General features: G+C 41.3%; 1 protein-coding gene across 1 annotated transcript in view; it reads left to right on the forward strand.

Annotated features, from left to right (window-relative positions):
* mosmoa (modulator of smoothened a) overlaps positions 1 to 24,580 on the forward strand; it is a 30,153-nt gene extending 5,573 nt beyond the window's left edge. The window contains exons 2-3 of the mRNA XM_086289172.1: positions 10,702 to 10,914; positions 20,994 to 24,580. Of these exons, the coding sequence (XP_086145298.1) occupies positions 10,702 to 10,914; positions 20,994 to 21,178 (398 nt within the window). The 3' untranslated portion in view covers positions 21,179 to 24,580. The remainder of the gene's footprint in view (positions 1 to 10,701; positions 10,915 to 20,993) is intronic.
* Positions 24,581 to 24,895: the final 315 nt, after the last annotated feature.

Consider the following 24,895-nt stretch of genomic DNA (forward strand, 5'->3'; position numbering starts at 1 on the left):
ACCGCCCGGGCAACAAAGGAGTGGCTCCGTAAGAAGCATTTGAAAGTCCTGGAGTGGCCTAGCCAGTCTCCAGACCTCAACCCCATAGAAAATCTGTGGCGGGAGTTGAAAGTCCATGTTGCTCGGCGACAGCCCCAAAACATCACTGCTCTCGAGAAGATCTGCATGGAGGAATGGGCCAAAATACCAGCTACTGTGTGTGCAAACCTGGTAAAGACCTATAGTAAACGTTTGACCTCTGTTATTGCCAACAAAGGTTATGTTACAAAGTATTGAGTTGTATTTTTGTTATTGACCAAATACTTATTTTCCACCCTGATTTACGAATAAATTCTTTACAAATCCTACTATGTGAACTCATGGATTTTTTTTTCACATTCTGTCTCTCACAGTTGAAGTGTACCTCTGGTGCAAATTACTGACCTCTGTCATCATTTTAGGTGGGGGAACTTGCACAATCGGTGGCTGACTAAATACTTTTTTGCCCCACTGTATATAACTACAGGACCTCCCAGGAGTCTAAACCATTGCCTTCCTATTTTCAAAAAAAACCTGGACAAACTAAATATTTTTGGACAGCACTACTATGCAAATGAGACAAAAATGTAAGATCTTCTAGTAGCTTCACACAGCCATAACCTTTCATTTATGTATTTAAAAAAAACAAAAAGAGAGAAAGAAAGACCTGAGTTTATCAGTGTATTGTGAGCTGTTGCCATTAATTGGTCTACCTCGTACAATACCTTGTGGCATTATTTGAATCTAAGGAGTGAGAATCCCTGATAACTCCTCACATTCCAGGCAGCTGTGTCCTTCAGCTTTGTTGTTGTCTTATCCGAAAGCTCAGTGCTTCCCTTAAAGGACCTCGGCTTGCCATCTTTAGTGTATTTGTACTCGGAGCACTGAGAAACGGTCGCATTGACCTTTCTCAAGACATATGGAAGTTTTGCCTCCGTCTGTCGTGTGAAGGCATGATGAATAAGCGACTTAACATGTCCTCAGAAAATCATTTGGCACAGATTGCCTCTTCTTGTTATTGCCTGCAGTGATTGCAGTTGGGTTTGGTTCACGTAAAGACAACCCCCCTGTAAAAGTGCCCAGTACGAGGGTGACCACTGTTCTCCCTCAGCACTGCAGACAGAGAGAGTGGATCCTTGACTTTGTCCTCATCTCAGTGTGATATTCTCAGGCCGTAACAGCAGAGGCTGATTTCCTGCAACGAGCTTGAAGACAAAGCCATTGTTACAGCAATGTCAGACACAAACTGTGACTCTCAAGAGCTCCGCCAACGACTGCCCTCCTGCAGATACTCGTCACTACAGTGGATGTCTTTCTCTTGAGCCTGAGTAACCTCTGAAAGAGTGTGTGCAACTCGCACTTAAAAATGCATAACACCTCTGTGGTTCAGGATGCCGGATCCAAAGCCGTTGATGACATACGTACCATCGTTTTTAACTTTAATTTCAGTCTCAAACCTTAAAGGCAACCACTTCACAAAATCAATTTTGTACAAGTGCTCTTGTCAGTAGAGCGCACCAACACTTACCATTCCAACAAAACTCTTTCCTGAGATTACTTTGGATGTGCTTTATTGCATGCAGTTAGCTACTGAATGAGCTGAAATAAACAAAAAGTCCTGTTGATGTGCTCAGAAGGCGGTAGTAATGACTTATCAAGACTCTTCAAGTAAGTTCCTGACACATGCATTTACGTTTTTATCATCATCACTTATTGTAAATAACCTACCCACTACAGGAATTTTCCATTTAAGCATGAGATGTTTATATTACCCCTAAGTGCCTGCTAGTCAGTATCACTTATGTAATAATAAACAGACAAATTTATTTTCGACTGCATCAGCTCTAATATGCTTCTGTGGGTTTTGATTGTGCTCGAAAATCTAAATGGACTATGTTTAGAGGAGTTAATGATGGTTTAAAGTGGACTGATTTCAGCAACTTGCAAAAAAAATCACGAAAAAAAGATTGTAAAACCACAAACAATTACATAACACTGAAAGGCTACAGCAATGCTTGGCAAAATTACAGTATAGTGAGTCAAGTGCCGAAGAACTGCTGCTGTAATTCTGACAATACCTAAAATAGATGAAATGAGAGACTATTAAATCCTGTTATTTTAGGTGTCTCTTTTCAAAGCACAAGGACACACAGTATCATTGATACAGAGCAACTGAAACCGGTCTGTCCCATTCTCCAGTTACAGGGCTGCAGTGCCAGCAGATTTGACCTGCAGTTTACCTGAAATGTTGGAAGGACACAAACACAGCTGCAGAGGTGGGAGATGTGACCATGTTCACCACCTTCAGGCACCGAATGTGTAGTCTTGAGGCATATAACTGAAGGCGATACATTTTTTGTAAACAAGGATCTACATGGCTACTTATTCTTTTATAATTTAATGACCTGCTTCCTGGAGAAATTGACGTGGTAACTCATTAACAATTAAAGTGTATATATAGGATGCGGCAGCTTCAGTTCTTGTTCAAGTGACTTGTTTCACAAAACTTTACATAAACTTTTTTTGATGATGACAGCTGAGGTGTGCTGCAAAGCAGCAGCACCCTATAAATTACATCACAGCCCTGATCAGTTCACGGCCTTTAAGCTATGTCCATACAGGAAGTGATTCACAGTAGCGTGGAGGACCATTAGACATCTTTAAGAGACTACATGCAACTGCAAAAAAAACCCAAAACGTTAGCAATATGAAGTGAGCAATTAAAGTGACTACTAGTGACAGTGCAGAATACTGGTGATTGACATATGACCTTGTACTAAATACATTAGAGGGTTACCTTGGCAACCAGAGTCTGCAGTATCCAACTGTCACCTTGGCATCGCTCCCTTTGTGCACACAGCTTTTCTTTCTCCCCCCAAAAAACTATGTCATCTCTTACGCCATAACCTTATACTTAATCTGACATGCACCTAACTCATTTAACTACACACTGGGTTGCCGCAGCCCACAACGACTGAATGATGTGGAAGGTAACTGCAGGAGGTTAAAAAGGGGTTTCCAGTTGAGTGATGACGTACATTTCCTGCAGAAAAATACGCCAAATTAAAAGTAAAAGGTGCCTCTTTTGAGATGTGGTGGTTGCAGCAGTAAGACGCAACTTTTACTTTTGCTCTTTTCAGCTTTGCTACAGCTTGGAGAGTGTCTGGGGACAAGTCACCGTAATTGCAAGCTATGGGCGGCAGCGGCCAAAGCAATCCAAAGAGGTTTTTGGTGCAGCACTGTATACTTTTTTGCAACCAGTTTGACCTGACAACTACAACAACCAGCAGGTGTTTTCCTAGCAACTGGTAGTTATCAGGGAGTCAGTGATTGGTCTCTGGGGCCTTGGGTCCTTCTGGTTAAAAGTCAAAATGATTCCAAATAATAAAAACACACTAGCAATCACTTATTGGTGGGCTGATGGTGTCCTTTTTATATTACTGAGCGTTTAGTAAATGTTTTATTTTTTTAATTATTTAAATTCTTTTAAATTTACTTTGGATGGTAAGGTTTGTCCATTTAACATACAGTCATTGTTGACTGTGGTAGTGAGGAAGGTCTTCATGAAAACTGCTTTGTCAGGCTGGTGTTTAAGTTTGGGGATTTATGTAATTTACTCTAATTTCTCTCTCTCTCTTTTGTTTTTTTTTTTGTTTAGTTTTTTTGCAGCTACGAGCATCGTTTTATATTTTGAGAAGTGTTTTTCTCTTTGTTTACGCTTTGGGTCATACGTTTTCATTCATGTCAGTGTTTGTATCCCATTTGTCGTTGGTTTGCCTTGGTTTACATGTGCGTTTGGGCCGCACACAGCTGTGCTCCACTGCCCCTGCATGTAAGTGGGCACTGGAAAAGCCTCCAGCAGCAGCAGCAGCTGTTGACTGCCTTGACTTGCCTATTTGACGCCCACCACAGTTCAGAGGCCTGTTTGACTCATCCCTCCAGAGCTTACAAACATCAGCTCCCCCTGTGCTCTACTAATGACAGCATCATCATGCTGAAGATAAGCAGACACAGCGCTCATTTCCTCTCATTTGGCCCGAGACATGGTGAGAGGAGTGTTTTGATCATAGCGAGCACAGAGCTGACTGCGGGGTAACAGGGCGTGATAGGAGCGTGAATGTAAGCAGGGCATCAAATGGAGAATTGGCCCATTATTTTCCTCTAATGAAAGAGGGCAAAAGCCACGTGAGAATTGTTGGCGTTTGATTTATGCCTGTTTCTAGCAGGGCGAGGATGTGTTCACGTTACAGCTTGTGAATGTTTGCTCCATCTTGTATTCACTTTTAATTGAAGTATGTAGTGTGACTCATGAATTCGAGCCTCTGTTTCCTGTCTGGGTGTAATCATCTTCTAGTTCCGGTGGGCTCTGACTTGAGAGCCCACCAGGCTGTCTTGCTGTGATGTGCTTAATCAGCCGAAAGAAACGCACATGCACTCGCTATGTGGCACAAAAACTACAGCTGCTCAGGCTTCGTTCTTAGACTGCGATCTCTCTGCTCAGCATTATTTATGACCCCCCCAGCAGAACTGTGACTTTTTGGCACCGGTTTTAAAGAAAGTTTAATGTGACTTTACCTTCCTATAGCACCTTCAAGTTGTTTAATTTTCACTCTGACCTGTTCTTATCTTGGCTTTGCAGCTATCTACTTACTTAGGTAGATAGCTGCTTCTTTTTTTTTGTAATTATTACTATGTCATCTTTTAGTATTAGTAGTGGACGATCCCCTTTGCTCTTATTTTGAAAGTTTAGCCTCTGCTAGCCAGTCCTGGCCATTATAGCTAATATATTCAGAATATGTGAGACACTCAAATCTCCTGTTCCACCATCTTGGACTCCATCTGTAGACAGTAGTCCTTGTTCTGTACAGGAGAATTATTGGGAACTAACAAGAACCTTGAGCAAGTGGAGAACAGTTCATGTGCTGCTCCACAGAGGAGAACAAGGACTCTTTAAATGCATTTATTTATTTTTTGACTTGCTGTCTAGGTCATGTGGAAACATTGCTTTGGATGAAAAGAGCCTTAGGTCTGATTAGTGGTTTCCACAGCTGCCAAAGCTGAACTACTGTGTCACATTTCTTTTAACATCAAACGCACACAAAAAAACCACAAAACCTTCGAGTTGAAGTTGCAGATATGCTGGCTGTAACAGCCAAGAACCGTTGTTTGCAGAACTTTTTGACATGGACTAAATCAACTAGTTTTTCAACCACAAGATTGATTGAAGTTGATGTACTCAGCATCACAATATAGGGAACGTAGACCCACGCTGCAGCAGGTTAGTTTTTTGCTGAACCCAGATCAGCTCTTGACTTCAAAAGGAGGCCTAGTGTACTTAATTCCAGCTCCATTTTCCATAAGCTCTGTTAGCAAAGCTTTGCATTGTTCGCAACTCACAGCGATCCTTATTTGTGTTGGTGCCGCTCGTCAGTTGATCCACCTGAAATTTGCAGCGGTTTCTTGTTGGTGTGTTTGGACAAAGTTTGAGGTAGAACATCATGTGGTATCTTCAGAAAAAAGCTGCGCAACACGTTGTTGCTTTATAACCGTTAAAGTTTAAACTAGAACAGTTTGTGCGCCTGTTTGTTGAATTGTTTACCTGTGTCCATGTACCATTGCGTGCCTGCCTGCTGTAGGGCAGAAATTCCACAGAGAGCTTGTGAAACAGCAGGAGGCCAGAGGATCCTGGGGAAATGGTCGTAAACCGGTGCCATTAAGATGTGCTATCAAACGTTGGCCTAATGCTCTGCTGTTCACAGCACCAGTCCTCACTCACCTTCTGTTCTTTAATTTGTTCAAGGTTACTCTATAATAGTGAACTGACTTGAGGAATAGACTGTTGAGTAAGCTGTGAGCCATTCAGGTGCCAGTTTTGTCATAAACCCCGACCTCCTGCTTTTCTTCTTCTTCTTCTTTTCGCTGTTATTACGTAAGTGTTCTGCACAGTGAGAACTAAATTGCCAAAGCAATAAGGCAGACTGCGGGGTAAAATTGAAGGCAGAAAACAACATTTTTACTTGGTGGAATGAGGCATATGTTTCATCGGTGGTGTTCCAGTGTGGATACCTCTCTCTCTGGAGCTGTGAGTTTTATAATGCAACACTTAAAGACTCCAGAGGCGTTTCTTTTGAGCCACTGGCATTGTTTGTGTGGGCTGGGCTGTGTTTGGTTGTTGGCGTAAAAGCTATGCTTTCGTTTGCTGTTAAAAAGGGTACAGGATTTCCTCTGGACAGCCTGCAGAGCTTACTACGCCCCCAGGGTCAACAAGAGCACTTCCCTCACACAGGCTGTTTGGATTCAAGCACTTAAGCATCATATATTTAATATGTACCAAGGTTATAAAATGTCTAGATTTGGGTGCCAGACGAACAAAGTGCCACACTTGACCTTCTGAAATTCCAGCTTGCATACTTGTCTCACGCTCGCGTCCACCCACCTGCCGAGCCACAGTTGAACTTTTATGATGTCGCCCACACAGCCTTGCCTTTTCACTGAATGGGGTTATTTTGTGGTCAGTGTTTACCACTGCTTTATTTTTCTTTTCTCAGATTATGTCCTAAAACAGCAGAGAAAATTATCGTAGTATTATTCTGAGCATACTTTTCACCACCAGAGCTTCAGCTAACAATTACTTAACTTTCTTTTAGCAGTTTTACATATACAAATGGTGTTTTTATTTACTCTCTAGAGATTTGGCCTACAGTGGTGCTCTGAAGTTCACGGTTACTTTTTGGAGGAAGTTTTACAAAGACATGAACGAGAGACACGGCACACAAATAATCCTGAAGAAAAATCTGTGGCAGAACTCTGAGCCAGGCAACCACCGAACTGGCAAACCCATACTGAGGCTTTTGTATTTATTTTAGTAAAGATGTAACTGTGATTATTGTATTGTTGGCTTACTGTAGCCATAATGAGCTAGGAACACTGATCAGGGCTTGGGAGGTAGAATGTGCCATCTACTAAACGGAAGGCCAGTTGTTTGATTTCAGGCACCTCCAGTCGACACGTGAAAGTGTCCTTGGGCAAAAACATGAAGTGTGAGTGTGTGCATGATTGTTATAAATCCCTTTAAGGCACTGATTAAAGTGCTTTATCAGTTTATTTGTTAAAAAGCAAAAAAAAGTAAACTACACAATTATTTTGTCCATGTTGCAGAAAGTTAAATCTCAGTGTTTGCTGTTTTATGCGGGGGGGGGAATCATTATTTTCACCAAAACAGTCATTTTTTCCAGAAACCCAACTCGCAGAAAAACCCACCCAAAGCTGTTTGGATGACTTAAATCGAAAGAAGTCTCAGTGTTGTCTGTTATTTGTAAAGGTGTTGGCGGACAAAGAGTGCTCACAGGGAAGAACAAATATTATTTCACTTCCTTTTGAAGTACTTTTTCCTGGCTCATAATTGGTCTTTAGGGGGGGTGACTACACATGAAAGCATGATTGGTCCACATAGTTGCAGGAACTGTGCTGCCTTATTTTGTAAAATTCCTGTTATTTCTGGCCATTTAATAAATAAATATGTATTTTATGCTTGAGTAAATGAAACCCTTCTGATTTTTTTTCTTAGTGCAAAGCCAAAACCTCTCTCGGAGGTTTCTTTGGGTATTTTTTTTTCTTTTTCTTTTTTGCTGGATGCTGGCAAAACCCTGCTTGTCTGATTTCTGATGAGCTGTCAGCTTTCTAAACACATCCCCGTTCAGTTATTTACACATGGAAGAAATTACACGACAGCTCATCACGTTATGCCAGTGTGATGAAACCCCACCCTGAATCCCCCTCCACCCCACAAGTCTTTCCAGATAGACACTACTTAGCCCTGCAGTCTGTCGTCTGCCCTGAACCTGTGATCAGCAAAGACCTGAGCAGTGTGACGCTGTTCTGCTTACTCAGGTAGAAAATCCCCTCGAGGATGTGCTTTTAATTGAATGGTGTCTCCAAAGTGGCTGTACTGCTGGAGCATGATCCCGCTCTGAGTACTGGCCTTCACACTCTGGCAGAGGTTTGCTAATGACTCAGCCTGAGGAGCTAATCCATTTGTCTCCCATGCCTGATCAAAGATGGATAGGTACTGTGGAACATTAGGCGATGTCATGTTTCTGATAGCAGATGTGCACTACTTAAAGTCTCTGGGCTCTAATTGTGTGTAGAAGACGAAAGATGGAGAGGGTGGATTTAAAGAGTAGGTATATTTTCTAGTCTTTAAATAAACTTATTCATATTCGACACAGTGGGTAGCTCTGTATGTTTGATATTTTTTTTCCTCATATTTTTGCACTGAATGCCCTTCCAATGCAATCCCAAAGGGATTTCTGGGGATCTTTTGCTTGTTTGCCGATTGTGTGATATTGAGTGTTTTAAAGCGGCTCAAAATTTGTCTGATATTATTCCAGTTTCTTACAGCGTGTCTGCGATTAGCAACAAACCTGTGTGGGATACATCCAGTAATTGGCTGGATTGATTTAGTCTTCACCCTCTCTGCTTGAGTGTGAAAATGCAAGAAAAAAAACGTTGGCCACTTAAATAATTGGGCCCACCAGTGTGAAGAAAGTTAGTCCTTGTTTCATTTTCGTGGGTGAATTAGTGACATTTTAAGGATTTATGTTTTTTTTCCTCTCATCGTCCCTTCACCTGTTCCTTGTTCACTGTGTTCTCAGTTTACCTGCGTCACATTTTCCTCTGCAGTCAGTGATGGAGGCACTTACAGTATTTGTTACTTCTTTACTGATTACTGTCTTTACTTTCTTTTTTCTCAACTTTTTTACCTGTGGTTTCGGTCCTTCTTCTTACTGGGACTTCTAGAGGCACAGTTACTGGAGATCTATGCTTCAGCATTAAATTTACACCCTAACTGCCAGTGCTGTGCAATACTACAAATTTTGGTGTTGATCCATTACCAGCACGGCCAACATTGCCGATACAGATACAAATACTGATACTCCTATATAGGGATGGGTATCGTTTAGGTTTTATCCGATACCGGTGCCAAATCGGTACTTTTGAAATGGTGCCGGTGCTCAAACCGGTGCTTAAAGAATGGAGAACACAAAATTAGTCCAAAAACCTCTCATGTTCAGCTGGTTTTTTGTAAAAAGATAACAATGTTAGGCTTTTCTGCAGCTATGGGGCATATATGGTATCACTCTTGGCTGGAAGCGGTGCTTAAACAATGGAAAAAAACACAAACTTTGTCCAAAAACCTCTCATGTTTAACTGTTTTCCACTTTTTCTTTGGTCATTTTAGCCTTTTTGGCCAGGGTGCAGGGAGTATCTGCCATCAAACAAGAGGACAGCCGCATGTAGCTATGATGATGTTTGCTAGTTCACCTTACCTGCATTAATGTAATAACGTGGTTAGCCTACTCAATTACAATTAAATTACACACGAATAACATTAAGCTACTCACCCAGAGAAGAACGGCTGCTGCTGCATCATCATCCGTCATCATTTCTGCTACACTGGCAGGGCTAGGGGCCAGGACTCTACTCTTCGGGTTTTTGGGGGATGTTGCACACTCCGGGTCCAATAACAAGCACCACACCCGCAGTAGATGTGCTCAGTGTGAGGTCTCGCAGCAAGCTATCAAATACGGCGCATTTCTCGGCTTTTAAAAAAAACGCTAAGCGTCGCCAGGTGTTTCATCGGATTCGAGGTGTTACCTCCTTTGACAGTATCACAGTATCAGCTTAAAGCACTTGTTGCAGGCTGCTGAGTTTGCATATTTTGCTGTGAAGTACAGCCAGACTTTTGACCGCTTTGCCTTGGACATTTTTAATCTGTAGCTCTGCTCTAAAAGAACGTACGTACCTGGCCCCGCTTACTATCCTTGGAAACGTAAAATGATTGGCTAGAAGTGTATCACAGCTCAGGAAAAAAAAGCACCGAAATGTGCACTGCTTTTCGGTCTGGTTACTACCGTTTATGTCAGAACCGGTACCCATCCCTACTCCTATATGTAGGGGGGAGAAGTGTCTTGATTAATGAGATGAATTGTCATCAATTTGCAAATTCTGAGCATATTTTAATGATTACTAAATCAAAATAATTTTTGCTTTCCACAATAATTAGTTAATACAACAAAACACCTTTTCAGCTTTTTGTGTATTTTGAAACAGATCCTCTTGCACTAGTATCGATCCAATACAGATACCAGCATTGGCACTATCGATATTTGTCAATCCACCCACCTCTACTAACTGCAAACCTCTCTGAAACCCTGTGCTGTCAATGTAACTAAATGCCAGTTTGATGTATCATCCACTTCTATAGCTTATACCATAGCCTCTATGAAGATTCACCACAGAAGTCTGAATCAGGACTTAGTGGGTCTGTGAGGTCAGGTTTCCACGTCATTTATCATTTATTGCTGTATGTGAATGACAGTAGCTGTAATTTCCTGTTGGCTTATTTACAGATTACATCCTCTTTATGCTGGAAGTGGGAAATGAAGTCTGCAGTGTGTCTCTGTCTCCCTCCTAACTGCAACCCTGCTGTGCGAGTGATTAGCAGTGGAGCTGAAACCTTTCCCCCTCCCATAGCTTTGTAATATATTTTTGGATTCGTTAAGAGTCCTGATGCAGATCATCTGAAAACGGCAAATACTTTTGTTTCATTTTATTTATTTATTTGTGTGAGGAGGGCGACTTAAAATGTCTGCTTCACTGACCCTCGTCGTCTTTCTGCAGGAGCCCTCACGGTCGGACTGGTCCGGCAATGTCAAACGATCCACGGACGAGACCGGACTTGTATCCCACCAAGGCTGCCCCCAGAGTGGGTCACCACACTGTTCTTCATCATCATGGGCATCATCTCCCTCACAGTCACCTGTGGACTGCTGGTGGCATCACACTGGCGCAGAGAAGCCACCAAATATGCCCGCTGGATCGCCTTCACTGGCAGTAAGTGAACATTTTCCCTGAAACTGATGAGACGACCTTTAGAAATTCCCCTTCACCACACCACGTCAGTATATTTATGCATCTATGCAGAGCAGTGAATAATAAAATGGGAGGAGGTTAGGTTGAATCGATGTAGAAATTTGGTTTTAGCCGAGTCTTGCACATCCTCATTTACATGTGTGATAATGTGCACGGCAACAGAAACATCCGAGGCTACGCACAGGATATCAGTCAGTTTGTGTTTTTCAGAGTGATGCGAGGACCTGCGTGTGGGCGTGTGTGTGTGTGTTTTGTTGCATTTGCACATTTATGAGAATTATTTTATTTTTTATTTTGTTGCATTCTTGTCGATTATGCTTTCTCCCTGAAGCCGATATTGAGTTATGCAGTTTGTCTGGTACTTGAGTGGGTGGCCTATGTGCCACGGCAATTTTTTTTTTTTTTTTTTTTTTTTTTTTTTTAAATCTCCCTCTTTGCCTTGAAATCGCAGCTCCTCTGCCCCCCCCCCCGGACATGATTTTTGTAAAGGTACGCTTCCACCATTCGATAAGAACTTCCATCTCGCGTACTGACTGTGTCTGGGCTGGTTTCGTAAGGCTGTGTAGGAGGGTGGCATTTGATTGGTCAGACAAAGACAAACCTGAACGTACTCGTACAGATGCAGCAGTGGTATGTGAAGTCACAATGCCCTGCAAAAATTGTTTGAAAGCCTGTGTATTTCTTTTTCTCTCTCCATAAACATTGAAGTTTCTTTTGCCTGCCTGGCCGATTGCGGATTCATATTTTTTATTTTTACTTTTTTTTTTCCTGATCATGTGATGAATCACTGCTTTTCAGAATCCCGATTTTTTTTTTTATTTATTAATTAATTTTTTCCCCCGCTACACAAACTGCCTGTCCACTAATCACAAAACAGTGTTACATGCTAAAATGAAAGCAGTCGAGTCATTGTTTAACGACTGTACTCAAAGGAAAGTAAGAGCGTTGCCATGGCAATTGTGAGCAGTTGTTACCCCCCTCCACACCACCCTCCTCCCTTCCCATGTACAGCTTCTGCTGGGCATATTAGACAAGAGGTATATTTTTAGTTCAGCTTTAAAGCATGAAAACGTTTACCAGCAAGGAAATAAATGAGGGGAAAAAAGGTTGGAGGAGGAAAAGACTTGTGATCTATTTGAGAGATGAAGCTACGCCTGTGGCAACAGAGGGAAAAGTGATAGAAAAGCATCACTTTTTCTATTTTTAGTACCCCCATTAGTTGGCACTTTAGAGACTGATGGTCTACCTGGGATTCTCTTGTAACTCTTGAGCGGGTAAGGTGGATGAAAAGGGGTGAAAAGTGCTTGATGTTGCTGAATTTTTGCTGTGACGTCTAAAATATTTCATGTGGCTGAGAGAAGGGGGGGAGGGGGGTTAAGTGAGAAAAAAAACTGGTGTGATGGTAAAGATGGCAAGCTGAGCGAGTAATCTTGTTTTTAGACATAAAGTGAGAGGTTGTTGCCCATGTAAGGATGCAAATCGAAAGAGAGGAATAAAGTGAAGCTGGTAGCAAGAAGGCAGGGCTGGTTCATTTTGGGCAAAACAGGTGATGAAGGTTGAGAGGAGGTGGGCAGTGTGTAGTGTTACTGGCTCCAGGCCATCGGGACTTGAATGGACAGCTTTGTGTAACTGGCACAGGCCCGCCTCTGTGTATCGCTGTGTGCACACCAGCAGCGTTTTCCCCCAAAATATGAAGGTCATCTGTGGGGGTGGAGTGGATGCAGAGTTATAGAAAATGTCATTGTGAAGATTCGTTAACAGTAACTGCAAACCATTCGCTAATTAATGAAGTTAGAAAATGAACAAAGCAGCCTTTTCTCTCTCTTTGGATACTATTTACAGCTTCTTCTTTTTTTTTTTACCACTTTAAACAGAATCATTCTTCTAGATTTAACACTGAACTGGTTTCCATGGATGCCAACTTTATTAAATAGCCTATTGATCCTTTTTTTTTTATTGTGTTTGTTTTGCAAGAGAAGCCACCCAGATCCTGCAAATTTTGAATTAAAAATCTGTGATCCATCCTGAGAAAAGTGAGTCAAGGCATCAATGTCGTGTTTCAAATATGTGAGTTGAGGGGAAAAAAAGAGGAAATCTTGTGTTCTTTCTTAAAGGGGGTTAAACTGCTGCTTATGGTCCTTCTCTGGGTAGTTGCACATTTATGTGATTCAGGTTTATGAGTTGCAATGTCAGAGCTGAATTGTGTTGTGTCTAACTGATTAAAACGTAATCTGTGACTACTGCTGGTGCACAATAAGAGATACTGTTTAAAGACCTGAATTTTTTAAAAAACCCCAAAAACATCAGCACTCAGGAGAGTCAGAGACTACCAGCAACATAAAGCAGTAGTGCTCACACTGGTGGTATGCCTGCTGGTGGAGCACTGAAGCATTTCTGATGTGGACACATGTTTCCAGGGGTAAACCTGCAGAGCACAAGAAGTTATTAGAATCTGATTGCTGAAGGAAGAACCACCAAACAAGCTTAATGGAATCAAAATTCAGGTTTGATTTATTCAGGCAGTCCTATCTGAAAAACTAGCATGTGCTTATACTCCCTATACAACAGTTCAACTGAAACATTTCACAGAAAGAGCTACTAAATTATCCTTTTAGAGCCCAAAAGATGATGCACTATATTGCCAAAATTATTCTCTCATCTGTCTTCACACACATATGAACTTGAGAGACCAAGTCTTGTTATGCCGAAACATTACGAGTTCCTTTCACTGGAAGTAAGGGGCTGAGCCCAACTCCTGGAAAGACAACCACACAAAATCCCCCCTCCACCAAAGTTTACACGAGCAGTGAGACTCGTCCATCAGGCGGCATCCTATCATGGTACCACGCTGGAAAATAAGAGACACTCATTCTCTCAGGAATGTTTGTTGAAGCAGTCTGCGTGCTTAGCTTCTTGATTTTATAGACATGTGGTCATGGAACTGATTTGAACACCTGAATTCAATGATTTTAATGAGTGAGTGAATACTTATGGAAATATAGAGTATATGCTGTGCATGAAATCTTCGTTATCTGCTGTTTGGTTGGCTCAACTCGTGCTGCCTGCTTCTAAATGACCTCTAACTTATCTTTGCAGTATCTTGTTATTTAAATCTGTCACATTTCTGATGCAAAGAGTCATCTGTTAATGAGCAGCATCGGTCTCTTTAGTGATACACTAACAAGCAAGTGCAGCTCTCATAGTTGCTGTTAGTGGTTACTGCTGCAGATTAGACTTGTATATTAGATCGTCTGGATTTATTAACACTTCAGTCTACAGCATGAAAACCGTGACACTTCTCCCCAGATGTAGGGAAAACGCTGCACCGGTGAATTCACAGAAATAATATAAATATGTTAAAATAATATTCTGAATAGTATTTTAAAAAATTAAATCAGCATCCTATAGAAAAGAAAATGTATGCTTAAGCAAGTTGAACAAGGGAGCAGAATAACTACTTGTAGCATGAGTAATGTGGTAACTGTTACTCTTTACAAGTATTTGTATTAATGATTAAATTATTTTTCTAAATCTCTGTTGCCATAAGAAAGAAAAACTGCATATTTGTCATTTGAGCAGGTTTCTGCTAATTGGAAGCGTGGTGGTTCGATCTCTCTCATTCAGTCTTATGTGTTGAAGTATCCTTGTGGAAGCTTCTAGGATGCATCCATTAACGTGTGTGTGTGTGTGTGTGTGTGTGTGTGTGTGTGTGTGTGTGTGTGTGAAGTTAAAAGGATTTAGGCATAGAAAGGGGTTTATGTATGAGTATGTGTAAAGAAAGTGCTTTGAAAGCTCAAGTATTGTGCATTTACTATTTTAGAAAAGGTCCTTAAATGATTAAGTAGCTGATGGTTGTTTTTAGATATTTTCTGTCAATCAACTAAAGAATTAATCGGATAATTGCTGCAGCTCTCTTGTTTGAGTGCAAAGAATGACTGCTTCTCTGAAGGCTCCATATGTCACTGGTTGAAACACTTAAGAGAAGCGTCTGACTGAAGTGCACTTTGCTCAAGTTTTCAGGTATAACGCTGAGTCGTGTATTTTTGGCTGCCTTTTAGCTCGCCTCACGAATAAACACATGTCCGGAGTAATGAGCGGGCATGAATCTAAACTCGAATTGTGATGCAAGTTTACTCTGCTGGGATCTTTTGTGCTCGCTAACAGACAGGAGGAAAGCAAACCGGTAGGTTTATGAGTAAAACCTCATCAGATGACGCAGGAATTTTTAATCGTGATGAAAAACGGCTAATAGGAGCACAACACTGTAAAACCGGTTTATTAGTTAGTAAAATACCTGCGTGAATGTCACACTCGGTTAATCTTGTTTAGATTAAATGCAGGCGCAGTTACAGCTTGGTTGCCAACCCATAAATATTCCTAGTTTTATTATATTTTTGGGGTAATGTGGCAAACAGATAGGCACGACTCACTTATTGGATTTCTATATCTTTGCCTTAAGAGAATAAAGCGTATAAAACTTTAAACTGTCTGAAATTTAAATTGCAGGAGAATCTAAAAACAGACTCTTTGCTTCATTTTAACAGTTTATAGTCAGTCTGTTATTTTATGCATATTCTACATCCTAGTAAAACCTTTAATCTGTGAATTGCAGGAATTAAGTCTCAGATTTTTCTTTTTCGGGAAACTGTATAGCGAAACATTAAAATTTGTTAATCGGTTTGTTCCAAAAAAATTGAGACTCAGATACTAAAATTAACATTAAGAAACTCATTTGCAACAATATCGATACTATCTTTGCTGTCGTGCCTCCTCCACTTGACGCAAAGTACACAGCTCCTTCCTTTGCTAACAGCTGAAGTAGTTGATGTCATTAACACTGAACAATACTTCAGGAGGAATTTAAAGAGGCCAGTAAAGCTCATGTTAACATTAGCCATTTAACTATTCGCAGTTACCCGATAGCCACATTAGCCAAATGTTATAAGCATTCGGCTAGTGGACTGCAGCTCATGGATGGAAGAGTCCTGGTGGTGTAGTCTTGTTGGTGTCACAGACACATGGGGAAGCGGCCAGGACTGTGCAGATCTGCGCCGAAGCCGTAGATGAACTGAGGAGAGAGTCCAGAGTGTGGAGAACAACTTTACCGTAATACGTTTTGTGCAATAATTTAATGATTTAGATGCGTTAGGTACGTATTTGTTTATTAGTAAGTTCTAAAATATACTTTACCTCCACCATCTGAAATGAAATTATGTAAATCATTTTAATTAGTTACTTTAAAACTAAATCTTCTATACTTCTGTACCCCGTGATATAGAAAATGACATTGAATATTTTTCTGGGTATTGGTATAAAGTATGAAATTCTCGTTCTGTGACAACGCTGCTTGTAACCCAGTCATTAAAAGCAAGCGTTGCTGGGCAGCTATCTTGGTGTTGCCTCCAGGCAGTTATTTTAAACCCTTCTAAACTTTAATTTTTAAAGCTCACAAGGATGAAACTGTACGTATTATAATTTGTATTTAAAACGTGATGTTTTGGGGCATTTTTCCCTTTTATTTATTTATTTGGACAGTGAAGCTTTTTTTAAATAGGAAAGTGCGGCTAGAGCTTTGGGGAAGACACACATCAGATCCCTGGGTCAGAATCGAACCCAAACCGCTGCATCGTACCTCCGTGACACATGGTCACCCGCTTTTTCAGGTGAGCCAAACTGCCACCGCTTATCTGCATCTTTGTGACAGTAATGAGTTGATACGCCTGTCACCACACAATTAATGCTGTTTTGAACTTGTATTCACACATCAGTGCAAGAGCAGGACCGGCTCATATATTTCACAGTTCGGATTTCTTATTGGCTCTTCGGGGTAAACTGCCATCTTCGCCGTCTGGCATTGATTTCTATTCAGGGTGCTTTGAGCATTGCATTTCTCTCCTATGTCTGTCTAATCTGAAAATGGCTCTTTATGCTTTCACAACATGTCACATAACCTCAATAAGTCAACAGGGCTTCTAGAGTACAGACACACAACTTTTTCTAAACAACAAGGAAGTCACTCTGAACTGATGTAGGAAAGGATATCTAATGCAGTTTCCGTTTGCGGTGTTGCTGCTTCAGGCAGTGCAGAAAGAAGTGTTGATCTAAAGAAAAAAAAATGCACAAAAATGGTGAAAAGCTCTTTGATAGATCAGTTATTTTTAATTACTTGAAGCTATTCCACAAATTCTGCACAGCCATTGATTTGGATTCAAAAACCACAGTTTGCTTTGCTGCTTAACGTCACTGTGAGTTACATAAGTTGTCTCAACTGGACCTCGAGCTTCAGTTACAACACTTTCAAAGGAAGGAAGAGAAAAGGGAACCTTTGCTATTGGCAACAGCTTTGTTATTCCATTTTTCACCTACTTCCTGGACATTTGAGTAAAACCACACGATGGCTTCATCCCTGATCTCTGCTGTGCTTGCTCTGCAGCCGCTGACTTGACCACTGTGTGTTGAGCAGAACATCACACTGTTTATTGAGAATGGTGCCTGTTGCAAAAGCAGCGATTCCCAGCATGCGGTCAACGCGCCGAGCTAATTGATCCCGCAGGGCTTGATGGTGATTGTCAGAGCTCACCAATCAGCGGAATTGGATTTGCAGAAGGAAACCAGGTTAACACAGAAAAAAAAAAAACATGTCCCATGGTAGCTGAGCTCCTGTAGGGGCCTGACCTCTACATCATGTACTTGGAAGACACACTGAGACATTAAATTCAGAGTTCTCCGATATGTAGCCGTTTAATAATATAAAAAGGAAAATTATCTGGTCCTTAGCAGGTCTTAGATGAAATACAGTATATGTAATATTACACTCTCGCCATTTAACAAGAAATAAATGCAGTTGATTAACTGATCATTAGCAAGTGAGAGCTTTGGCTGTTTGCAGATCTGTAGCATTGAGGTGCCAACAGAAAGCCGTCATTGCTGCTGATGCTGGGAGGAGTTATGAGGCCGTTTTGAAGCAATTTGAAGTTTATCGTTGTGCATCGAGAGATGATTCACAAGTGAAAAATATTCAAGACAGTCAACAATCTTCCCAGAAATCCCTGTCCCAGCAAGTGTCACCCCAAGGTCATACTGTGCTTCAAGTGGCTCTGTAATTATTATTTTTTAACCTTAGTGCTACAGCTCTACTTCATCATCATCCATTTCATAGCTGCTCAGAGAAACTGCAAAAAAAAGGGGGGAAAGGAAAAAAAACCCAAGAGCTATATCTCGCTCTACAGGCCAATTAGATGTCAAAATTCATGGCAGCACAATTGGGTTACCAGAAGAAATCCTTTTTCTCTAAAGAGAAGAGGGCAACACAGGTCATACAGCAGCACAATGATCCCAAATATCAAAGCAAATATACAACCGAATTGCCTGAAAAGAAAAGAAACAAGGTGTTGCAGTGACTCAGTCAAAGTCCAGACTTTAACCTGATTGTTATGCTGCAGAGGGACCTGAAGAGAGCCGTGCATCAACAAATGCCTGTAGAGTTCAATGAACCGAAGCATCGTTGTAAAAGGAGTGGGCCAGAATTTCTCCACAATGATGTGAGATACCAATAAAGTCATTTAGAAAAGTTTTTCTTTTTCAAGCTATTGCTGCTAAATGTGGTTTTACAAGCTCCTGAATGCTTTTAGTTTTTGACAACTAAGTGTAAACTTTGTTGTGTTTTACCAGGGAAAGTTGCTCCACACAGTTTAGAAAGCATCTTATTTTCCTTGCCATCAAATATGAAATGCATCTACTCATCTCTTCCTCCTAAATGTTGACATTTTGTCGCATTTTCATTCAACTGGGAGGAAAAGAGTCAGCTGAACTAATCGGATCACCTCCAAACTTGTCCTGCCTTTCTACACTTCTGATTGGATCTAGTCTCCCCAGAACAAATTTAATCTCGGTTTTGATTCAGTGACGAAAGTGTCAATATTTGTATGAAATCCAATTAATGTATTTGCTGTCGCACATTTTGGGGGGTTTATTTTGGGTCTATATTACGGTTGAGTTGCATTGTGGGTAAAGTAGTTGATGGGCTTTGATAAGAAAGAACACATGGAGTGGAGTTTACTGTCCTATACCTCAGCCTTGGAAAACTTTGTGTATTTGTTCTGTTCTGGTTAGTCTTCGACGGCGTTTCCTTCAGCATTGCTTTTGCTTTTCTAACTTAAAATCTTAGGACTATCTTTTCTACTTTGATGAACACGTTTTTTGTGCCTAACTAAAGGTTCAATTAGTAAATCACACCTCTCATGTAACATCTAGTGGCAGTCTCAGGAAACTACAACATCTGCAAACGTGTCATTTCCACCACAGCTTCTAACATTTGTAAATTTGGTAAATCCCTTTTCTGGATTTGACTTGACTTGCAGCGTATAAACGGAGCTGCAATGTGCTTGTTTAGAAAGCTTAAAATGTGATTACTGATCTGCACCTTTTAAGCTTGTAGAGAAATGTACTGTGTTAATCAGCCTGAGGTGGCATAAAGAGCTTGTTTATGGTTCTTGGAGGAGCATTTACTGAAACTAATGGTACATTCTGCTAGTCTGGGAAATGGTGTCAATTCATTTTGAGCTCAAGGGAAGAAGTTAATGATTTACCAACAAATAATTCACACACAAACTTTACAAACTTGAAAGCTTAAATCAAGCCCATTACTGCTGGCTGGCTTTCTTTTAGAGATTTGCTAAAACATTTAACTGTGGAAAAATGCTGCCTTCAGGTGCTGTAAGAAATATTATTTAAATATAAACGATGTCAGAATGCAAGCATAACTGGCAAAGAGGACGATTTCTGGGATTTTTGAGACACAGGTTTGGACGAGGACGTTGACATGGTTCCTTAGAAAATGTTGCACATTTATTAAGAACATCACTCAAAGTCCAAACAAAGTTAATCAGTATTTTATCAAGATTTTGATGCCGAGTTTCACATCTGTGAACAACAAACCTCTACTGTGTGTGTGCGTGCGTGCGGCTACTCTGTATAAATGCACAGCACATTAGTGGTTTCCAGCCTTTCCGTACTGTCAGTCCCCCAAACGCTCTTCGGTAATCTCATGACCTCACAGGTTTATTGAAGATGAAGGAAAAAAATCCTTTTGTCACCTGAACTTATACTTTTTATATAAGTAAGCACTGAATCAGGGTTTTTGCTTCCTCGCTGGACAGACGGACATCTCTGAGGTTTGCTGAGGATCAGGTGTCTCCTTAAATTTTTTTGAGCAGTGTATTAAAATGTGACCGAAAAGTTATAAGTTATGGCTTTTTCACTTTCTTGGTTAAGTTTCACTCTAATGATTGTAGTGCTGCGTTTACCTTGTAGTCATATATGATGTGCTTTTAAGTGTTTTCAGTGCCTGCTTCAATCTTCTGTCTATAGAAAGTTCCAGCTGCTGCTTTCATGAACATGTCTCTCTCTGAGTGTTTCATTTCTCCGATTTTCTGCAGTCAGCTGCTGTTCATCAACTGAATGTTGAAGTTTTCGGGGTATTTTCAGCGATGTCTGCGCAGCTGCCCTTTTTGTTTCCTCTTCGGAGGAAGATTTAACTAAAAATAGAAATGTCTCATTTCTACAGGAGACTAAATTTGGTTTGGGCGAGCTTGGACTCAGGCTAGTGTATGCTTGTCAGACTAATGTATAATCTATGACGCACATTAACATTACATAATTGAGTGCCTCTGCCTCTCATCTTTGTGAAAATGCAAGGCAGAATTATCTGCATGCCATGGGTCTGTTTGCTTCTGAAGGGACAATTACACCATTTGAAAGGCGGTGTTGTATCTCACTAATGAACTCCCGAAAATTGAAGTCAGTTTGAGGCTATGCTTTCTGCTCAAGCTGATGAGGTTAGGCTTAATTTTCTGAATCCACTGTGGAGAACAAAGACTAGAATAAGAGCTGACACTCCTTTAGTGTCATTTATCAGTTCAGTCTGTCCCCAGAGCTTATTTTACACACAAGATTTCAGTGCATTGAGGAAAAGCTACAGATTAATTCGAGTCATCTTTTAAGGAACTAATATTTTTCCTCTCTCCCTCCCTTGCTTCCAGTGATCCTGTTCTGCATGGCGGCGCTCATCTTCCCAATAGGCTTCTATATCAACGAGGTGGGAGGCCAGCCGTACAAGCTTCCCAACAACACGGTGGTCGGCTCCTCATACGTGCTGTTCGTCCTCTCCATCTTCTTCACCATAGTGGGACTGCTGTTTGCAGGCAAAGTTTGCCTCCCGGGCTGAGGATTCCAACGCTGTCGCCTCTGGACTGACACGAGAGGCTCTGAAAATGTCATGGGATTTAAAAAACAAACAAACACACATGCAAAAATGACTGAAAATCAAAAACGACTAACTCTGGCCAGAAGCCTGAAACGGGGGAAGTTTCTGCTTATGTGTCGAGGGACCGCAGCACCGTGGAGTACCCAGCGACTAAAAAGACGAATAAATGAACAAAACACTTAAAGGGGACATGGACGCAAAAGGTTGGGGGAGTGCGAGGGCAGCCGAGGCTGCTGCAGCACCCTGCCACTGTTGATTTAAAAGAAGAAAAAAAAAGAAGGAAAAAAAAAAAAGAAAAATGGTGTCTCTCTGTTGTTGTTCTGTTGGAAAGGGTGCTCAATGTGCTGCTGTCATGGCAACCGCGACCACAACGCTGGCGCACATTTCTTGAGGACCACTAAAGTCACTCCTCGACATGATTTCCAGCCACCCGCCCCACCTCGCCGCTCTCAGCATCATCTGCGCCGTCACGACCGCTCCTGTTGCTGTTTTTGGCTTCTCTTAGCTATTTTTAGTTTTGTGTTTTTTCTGTTGTTGTACAATTTGTGTTCTTTTTTTCTACTTCTTCTTCTTCCTCCCCCACCACCTTTGTCCACTGAAGTTGTTTGAGTGTTACTGAGGTTCACTGAGCTGAACCCTTGAAGGAAACCCTTCGGGGGAGGTGGGAGATTGCAAAAGCTTGGCTCTAGAGTGGGGTTTATTCTCTCCTGTCACATTTGCACAGCCCCAGGTGTGTGGGAGAGGTGAGCAGCTGAGGTCACAGCTGTCAGGGGGCCACACACGGGCTGCTGTGGATGAGAGGAAGATGCAGGTGTGCTTCCTCTTTTGTCTCCAGCCGGCTACTGCTCAGGAACAGGTAGCCCCAAAGGGGAGGCTGACCTCCCTGGGCAGCAGAATACAAGGTCAAGCACCATTAAGGAGAATGCCACTTACTGTAAGACCTTGCATAGTGTTATTAATAGCAGCAAAGTATTAGCGAGTGTAGACAGCTCTGCTAAGCCATCAGCTAACGCCATCATGCTGATACACTCCCACAGCCAGTAACTAGAAGACTGTGAATTTAGAGAATCATCATAAACGCACCTCGTATTTATAGTAATACACTTAATTGCGTTAAGCACAGCCACATGCCTAGTGGCCTTTTCAAAGTATTTTGTAGGGATCACTGCAGTTTTGCATTTTTCTGCAGGTTGGGAGCTTCCCTGAGTGGAAGCTGGAAGTTACAAGTGGTGTGAAAATAACATGCGAATGCTAAAAAATCAGTGGTATTCTCCTTTAATGTTGGACAGGAAGTAAGTGAGCCAGGAGCAGTTTGTTCTTTCTTTCTTTCTTTCTTTCTGCATAAGTGAACGGACTGCAGGTCAGGTCCATGCATAGGGGGGCTGTGCCTCGGTTTGCTGCTCGTGATGTCTGTGAATGCAACACACACATACATAAACGCACACAAATACAAAAATATATTTACCCTTGCAGGGTTTTTCCTGGCCTGCAGTGAACCTTCAGTGAGTTATTTTCCTGTAGGTTTGAACACTTCACATTAAAATTAAACCTTTAATTAAAAAAACAATTTGGTGATTCTGGCATAAGGTCTTTTAAAGGAGCCCAAAAAGTCCTCTGTGAGGGGGAAAGCCCTGCACACAGTCTGCACTGTGTGCAAGCTAACATGGTTTTATTGTAGTAATTACTTTATCAGTGTCCAGATTAATTTGCACCACTCTTTGCTCACCACAAGTTCTTAGCTGTCTTGCCTTCATCAGGGTGATGTCTGAGGTTGTTTCTGGTCTCTTCCTACAAATAGAAACTGCATAAAATACAACAAAAAGAGTGCTCCTTTAACAAATATAATCAATTAGGTTTGAACCATGTAAATGGGACAATATTGCAGTGCTCTGTACCATTTATACTAACAGTGAGGGTGCGACTACAGTAGTTGCCACTCAGACACATCCTCCTCATCAGCACTGGTATAAGAGTAAAGGTAATAATCTGTGAATTTCTGAACTTTTATACTGATATATCTTTAAAGGAAGTAAAAACCAACACAATGGTGTCTTCAGCCCAGCTGGGCAGTGGTAGCACCAGTGTAAAGTTACAATGATCCTCAGGCAAGTTTTGAATTTACTAGAAGGCTCTTAGTTAGGATTTAGAAGTGGACTTATCAAGGTTGATTTGTTATGGATAACATCCTTGGGACGTGCGAGTCTCTCGAAAGTTAAAAAATAAAAATAAAAAATCAGTGAATGTTGAGATTGAACTGATAAGTCTGACTTCTGTCCATCGACACAACCTCGTAGCTCACACACTTCTGGATTAAACACGGCACCAAATTCAAACAGATACAATGTATCCATCCTATCTTCCATTGGCCTTCACAGAGCCTTTCCTTAACTAAACAAATAAAATAAAATAAAAAGTCACAAGAGGCAGAAATGATTCGTTTTCCACCAGCACTGGGGTGTCGGCACAGGATCGTTGGAACTACTGTTCTCACTGGGCGCGTTTGGAGCTACTGCAAGAAATTCAGCAGTGATTGGCAAATGCAGCCCACCGATTTGTCCAATGTGATTTTTATCTTCTTCCCACGGAAATTACCCCATCAAACCTGTCAAAATGTGAGCCAGTTCTTCAAAAATACACCACGGCAGAGCTGGCCCAGCATCAGTGCTGTGCTGGTGGGAAAAGAGGTGTCACTGCTGAAGCTGGAACCAGCAGAAGATTAGCATTTCTGATTTATTATCGAAATAGCTGCTGATTCATTCTCCTTCAGTCATTGCAGCTCTTTCACACATTCATACCATACTGTAAATGTAGGGAGCATGCAAGCTGCTGACCCTAGGACTTGTCCTGGAAAGTGTGTGTGTGTTGAACCGATCGCAGTCGCTCACTCGCCAAGTCTTAGACTTTTTGTTTTGTATTTTCTGTTTCCTGCTCAACTTTTCTTACTCTCAGTCTGATGATGTATACGGCTATTCTGTACACTTTGCAGTGCCCTGTCTTGGTTGGTTCAGTATTGTGCCATGACCTACTTCTTTTTTTTTTTTTTTTTCTTTTTTTAAAATAATGTACAGACACAAGAGGCAGGATTTCTGTATTAGAAAGCACTGTGCATTCAACAGTATAGGTAACAGACATAGAAGCACCACAAATGTATAAAAAAGAGAACTTCTTACCTCATTGTTTTTTGGTTTGTTTGTTTTTTTGTTGGGTTTTTTTTTGTTTCAGCTATTATTTTCTAATGGTGGCAACATGTGTGCCCTCTAATTTGTCTCTTGCCTTGATCGGATGTCTACACGTAAAGCCTATGATCATAGGAAATTATTTATCACTGAATAAAAAGAGAAAAGTGGGTGTGTGTGACTCTGACACGGTCTCTGTGTTGTGCTTATTTAAAATGGGTGAATCTAATCGAGAGGAGGATGACGGGTGAAGCGGAGCAGAGCTTAATCTCATTATGTTTTTGTAGGATGTGGCCCAAATGTACTTCGCCTCTTCCTACTTCATTAAATCGAAAAAGAGCTTGTTCTCAGACACAAACCTGCTGTGATTTGAGAGCAGCTACCCATGATGCATCAGTGAAGTGCTTTCTGAGTGCATTTTGTTAAATACTCAATGGTTTCTCGCTCTCACGCCGAGCCAGACCTCCAGCACCGCAGTGTCATAAACAAGAGGCGCACATTT

The sequence above is a fragment of the Aulonocara sp. 'chitande type north' Nkhata Bay genome, linkage group LG4 (genome assembly GCF_057382095.1).
Source record: "Aulonocara sp. 'chitande type north' Nkhata Bay isolate Kocher_YH1m ecotype deep benthic linkage group LG4, A_spYH_male_GT1.1, whole genome shotgun sequence".
In the NCBI taxonomy this organism is placed as follows: domain Eukaryota; kingdom Metazoa; phylum Chordata; class Actinopteri; order Cichliformes; family Cichlidae; genus Aulonocara; species Aulonocara sp. 'chitande type north' Nkhata Bay.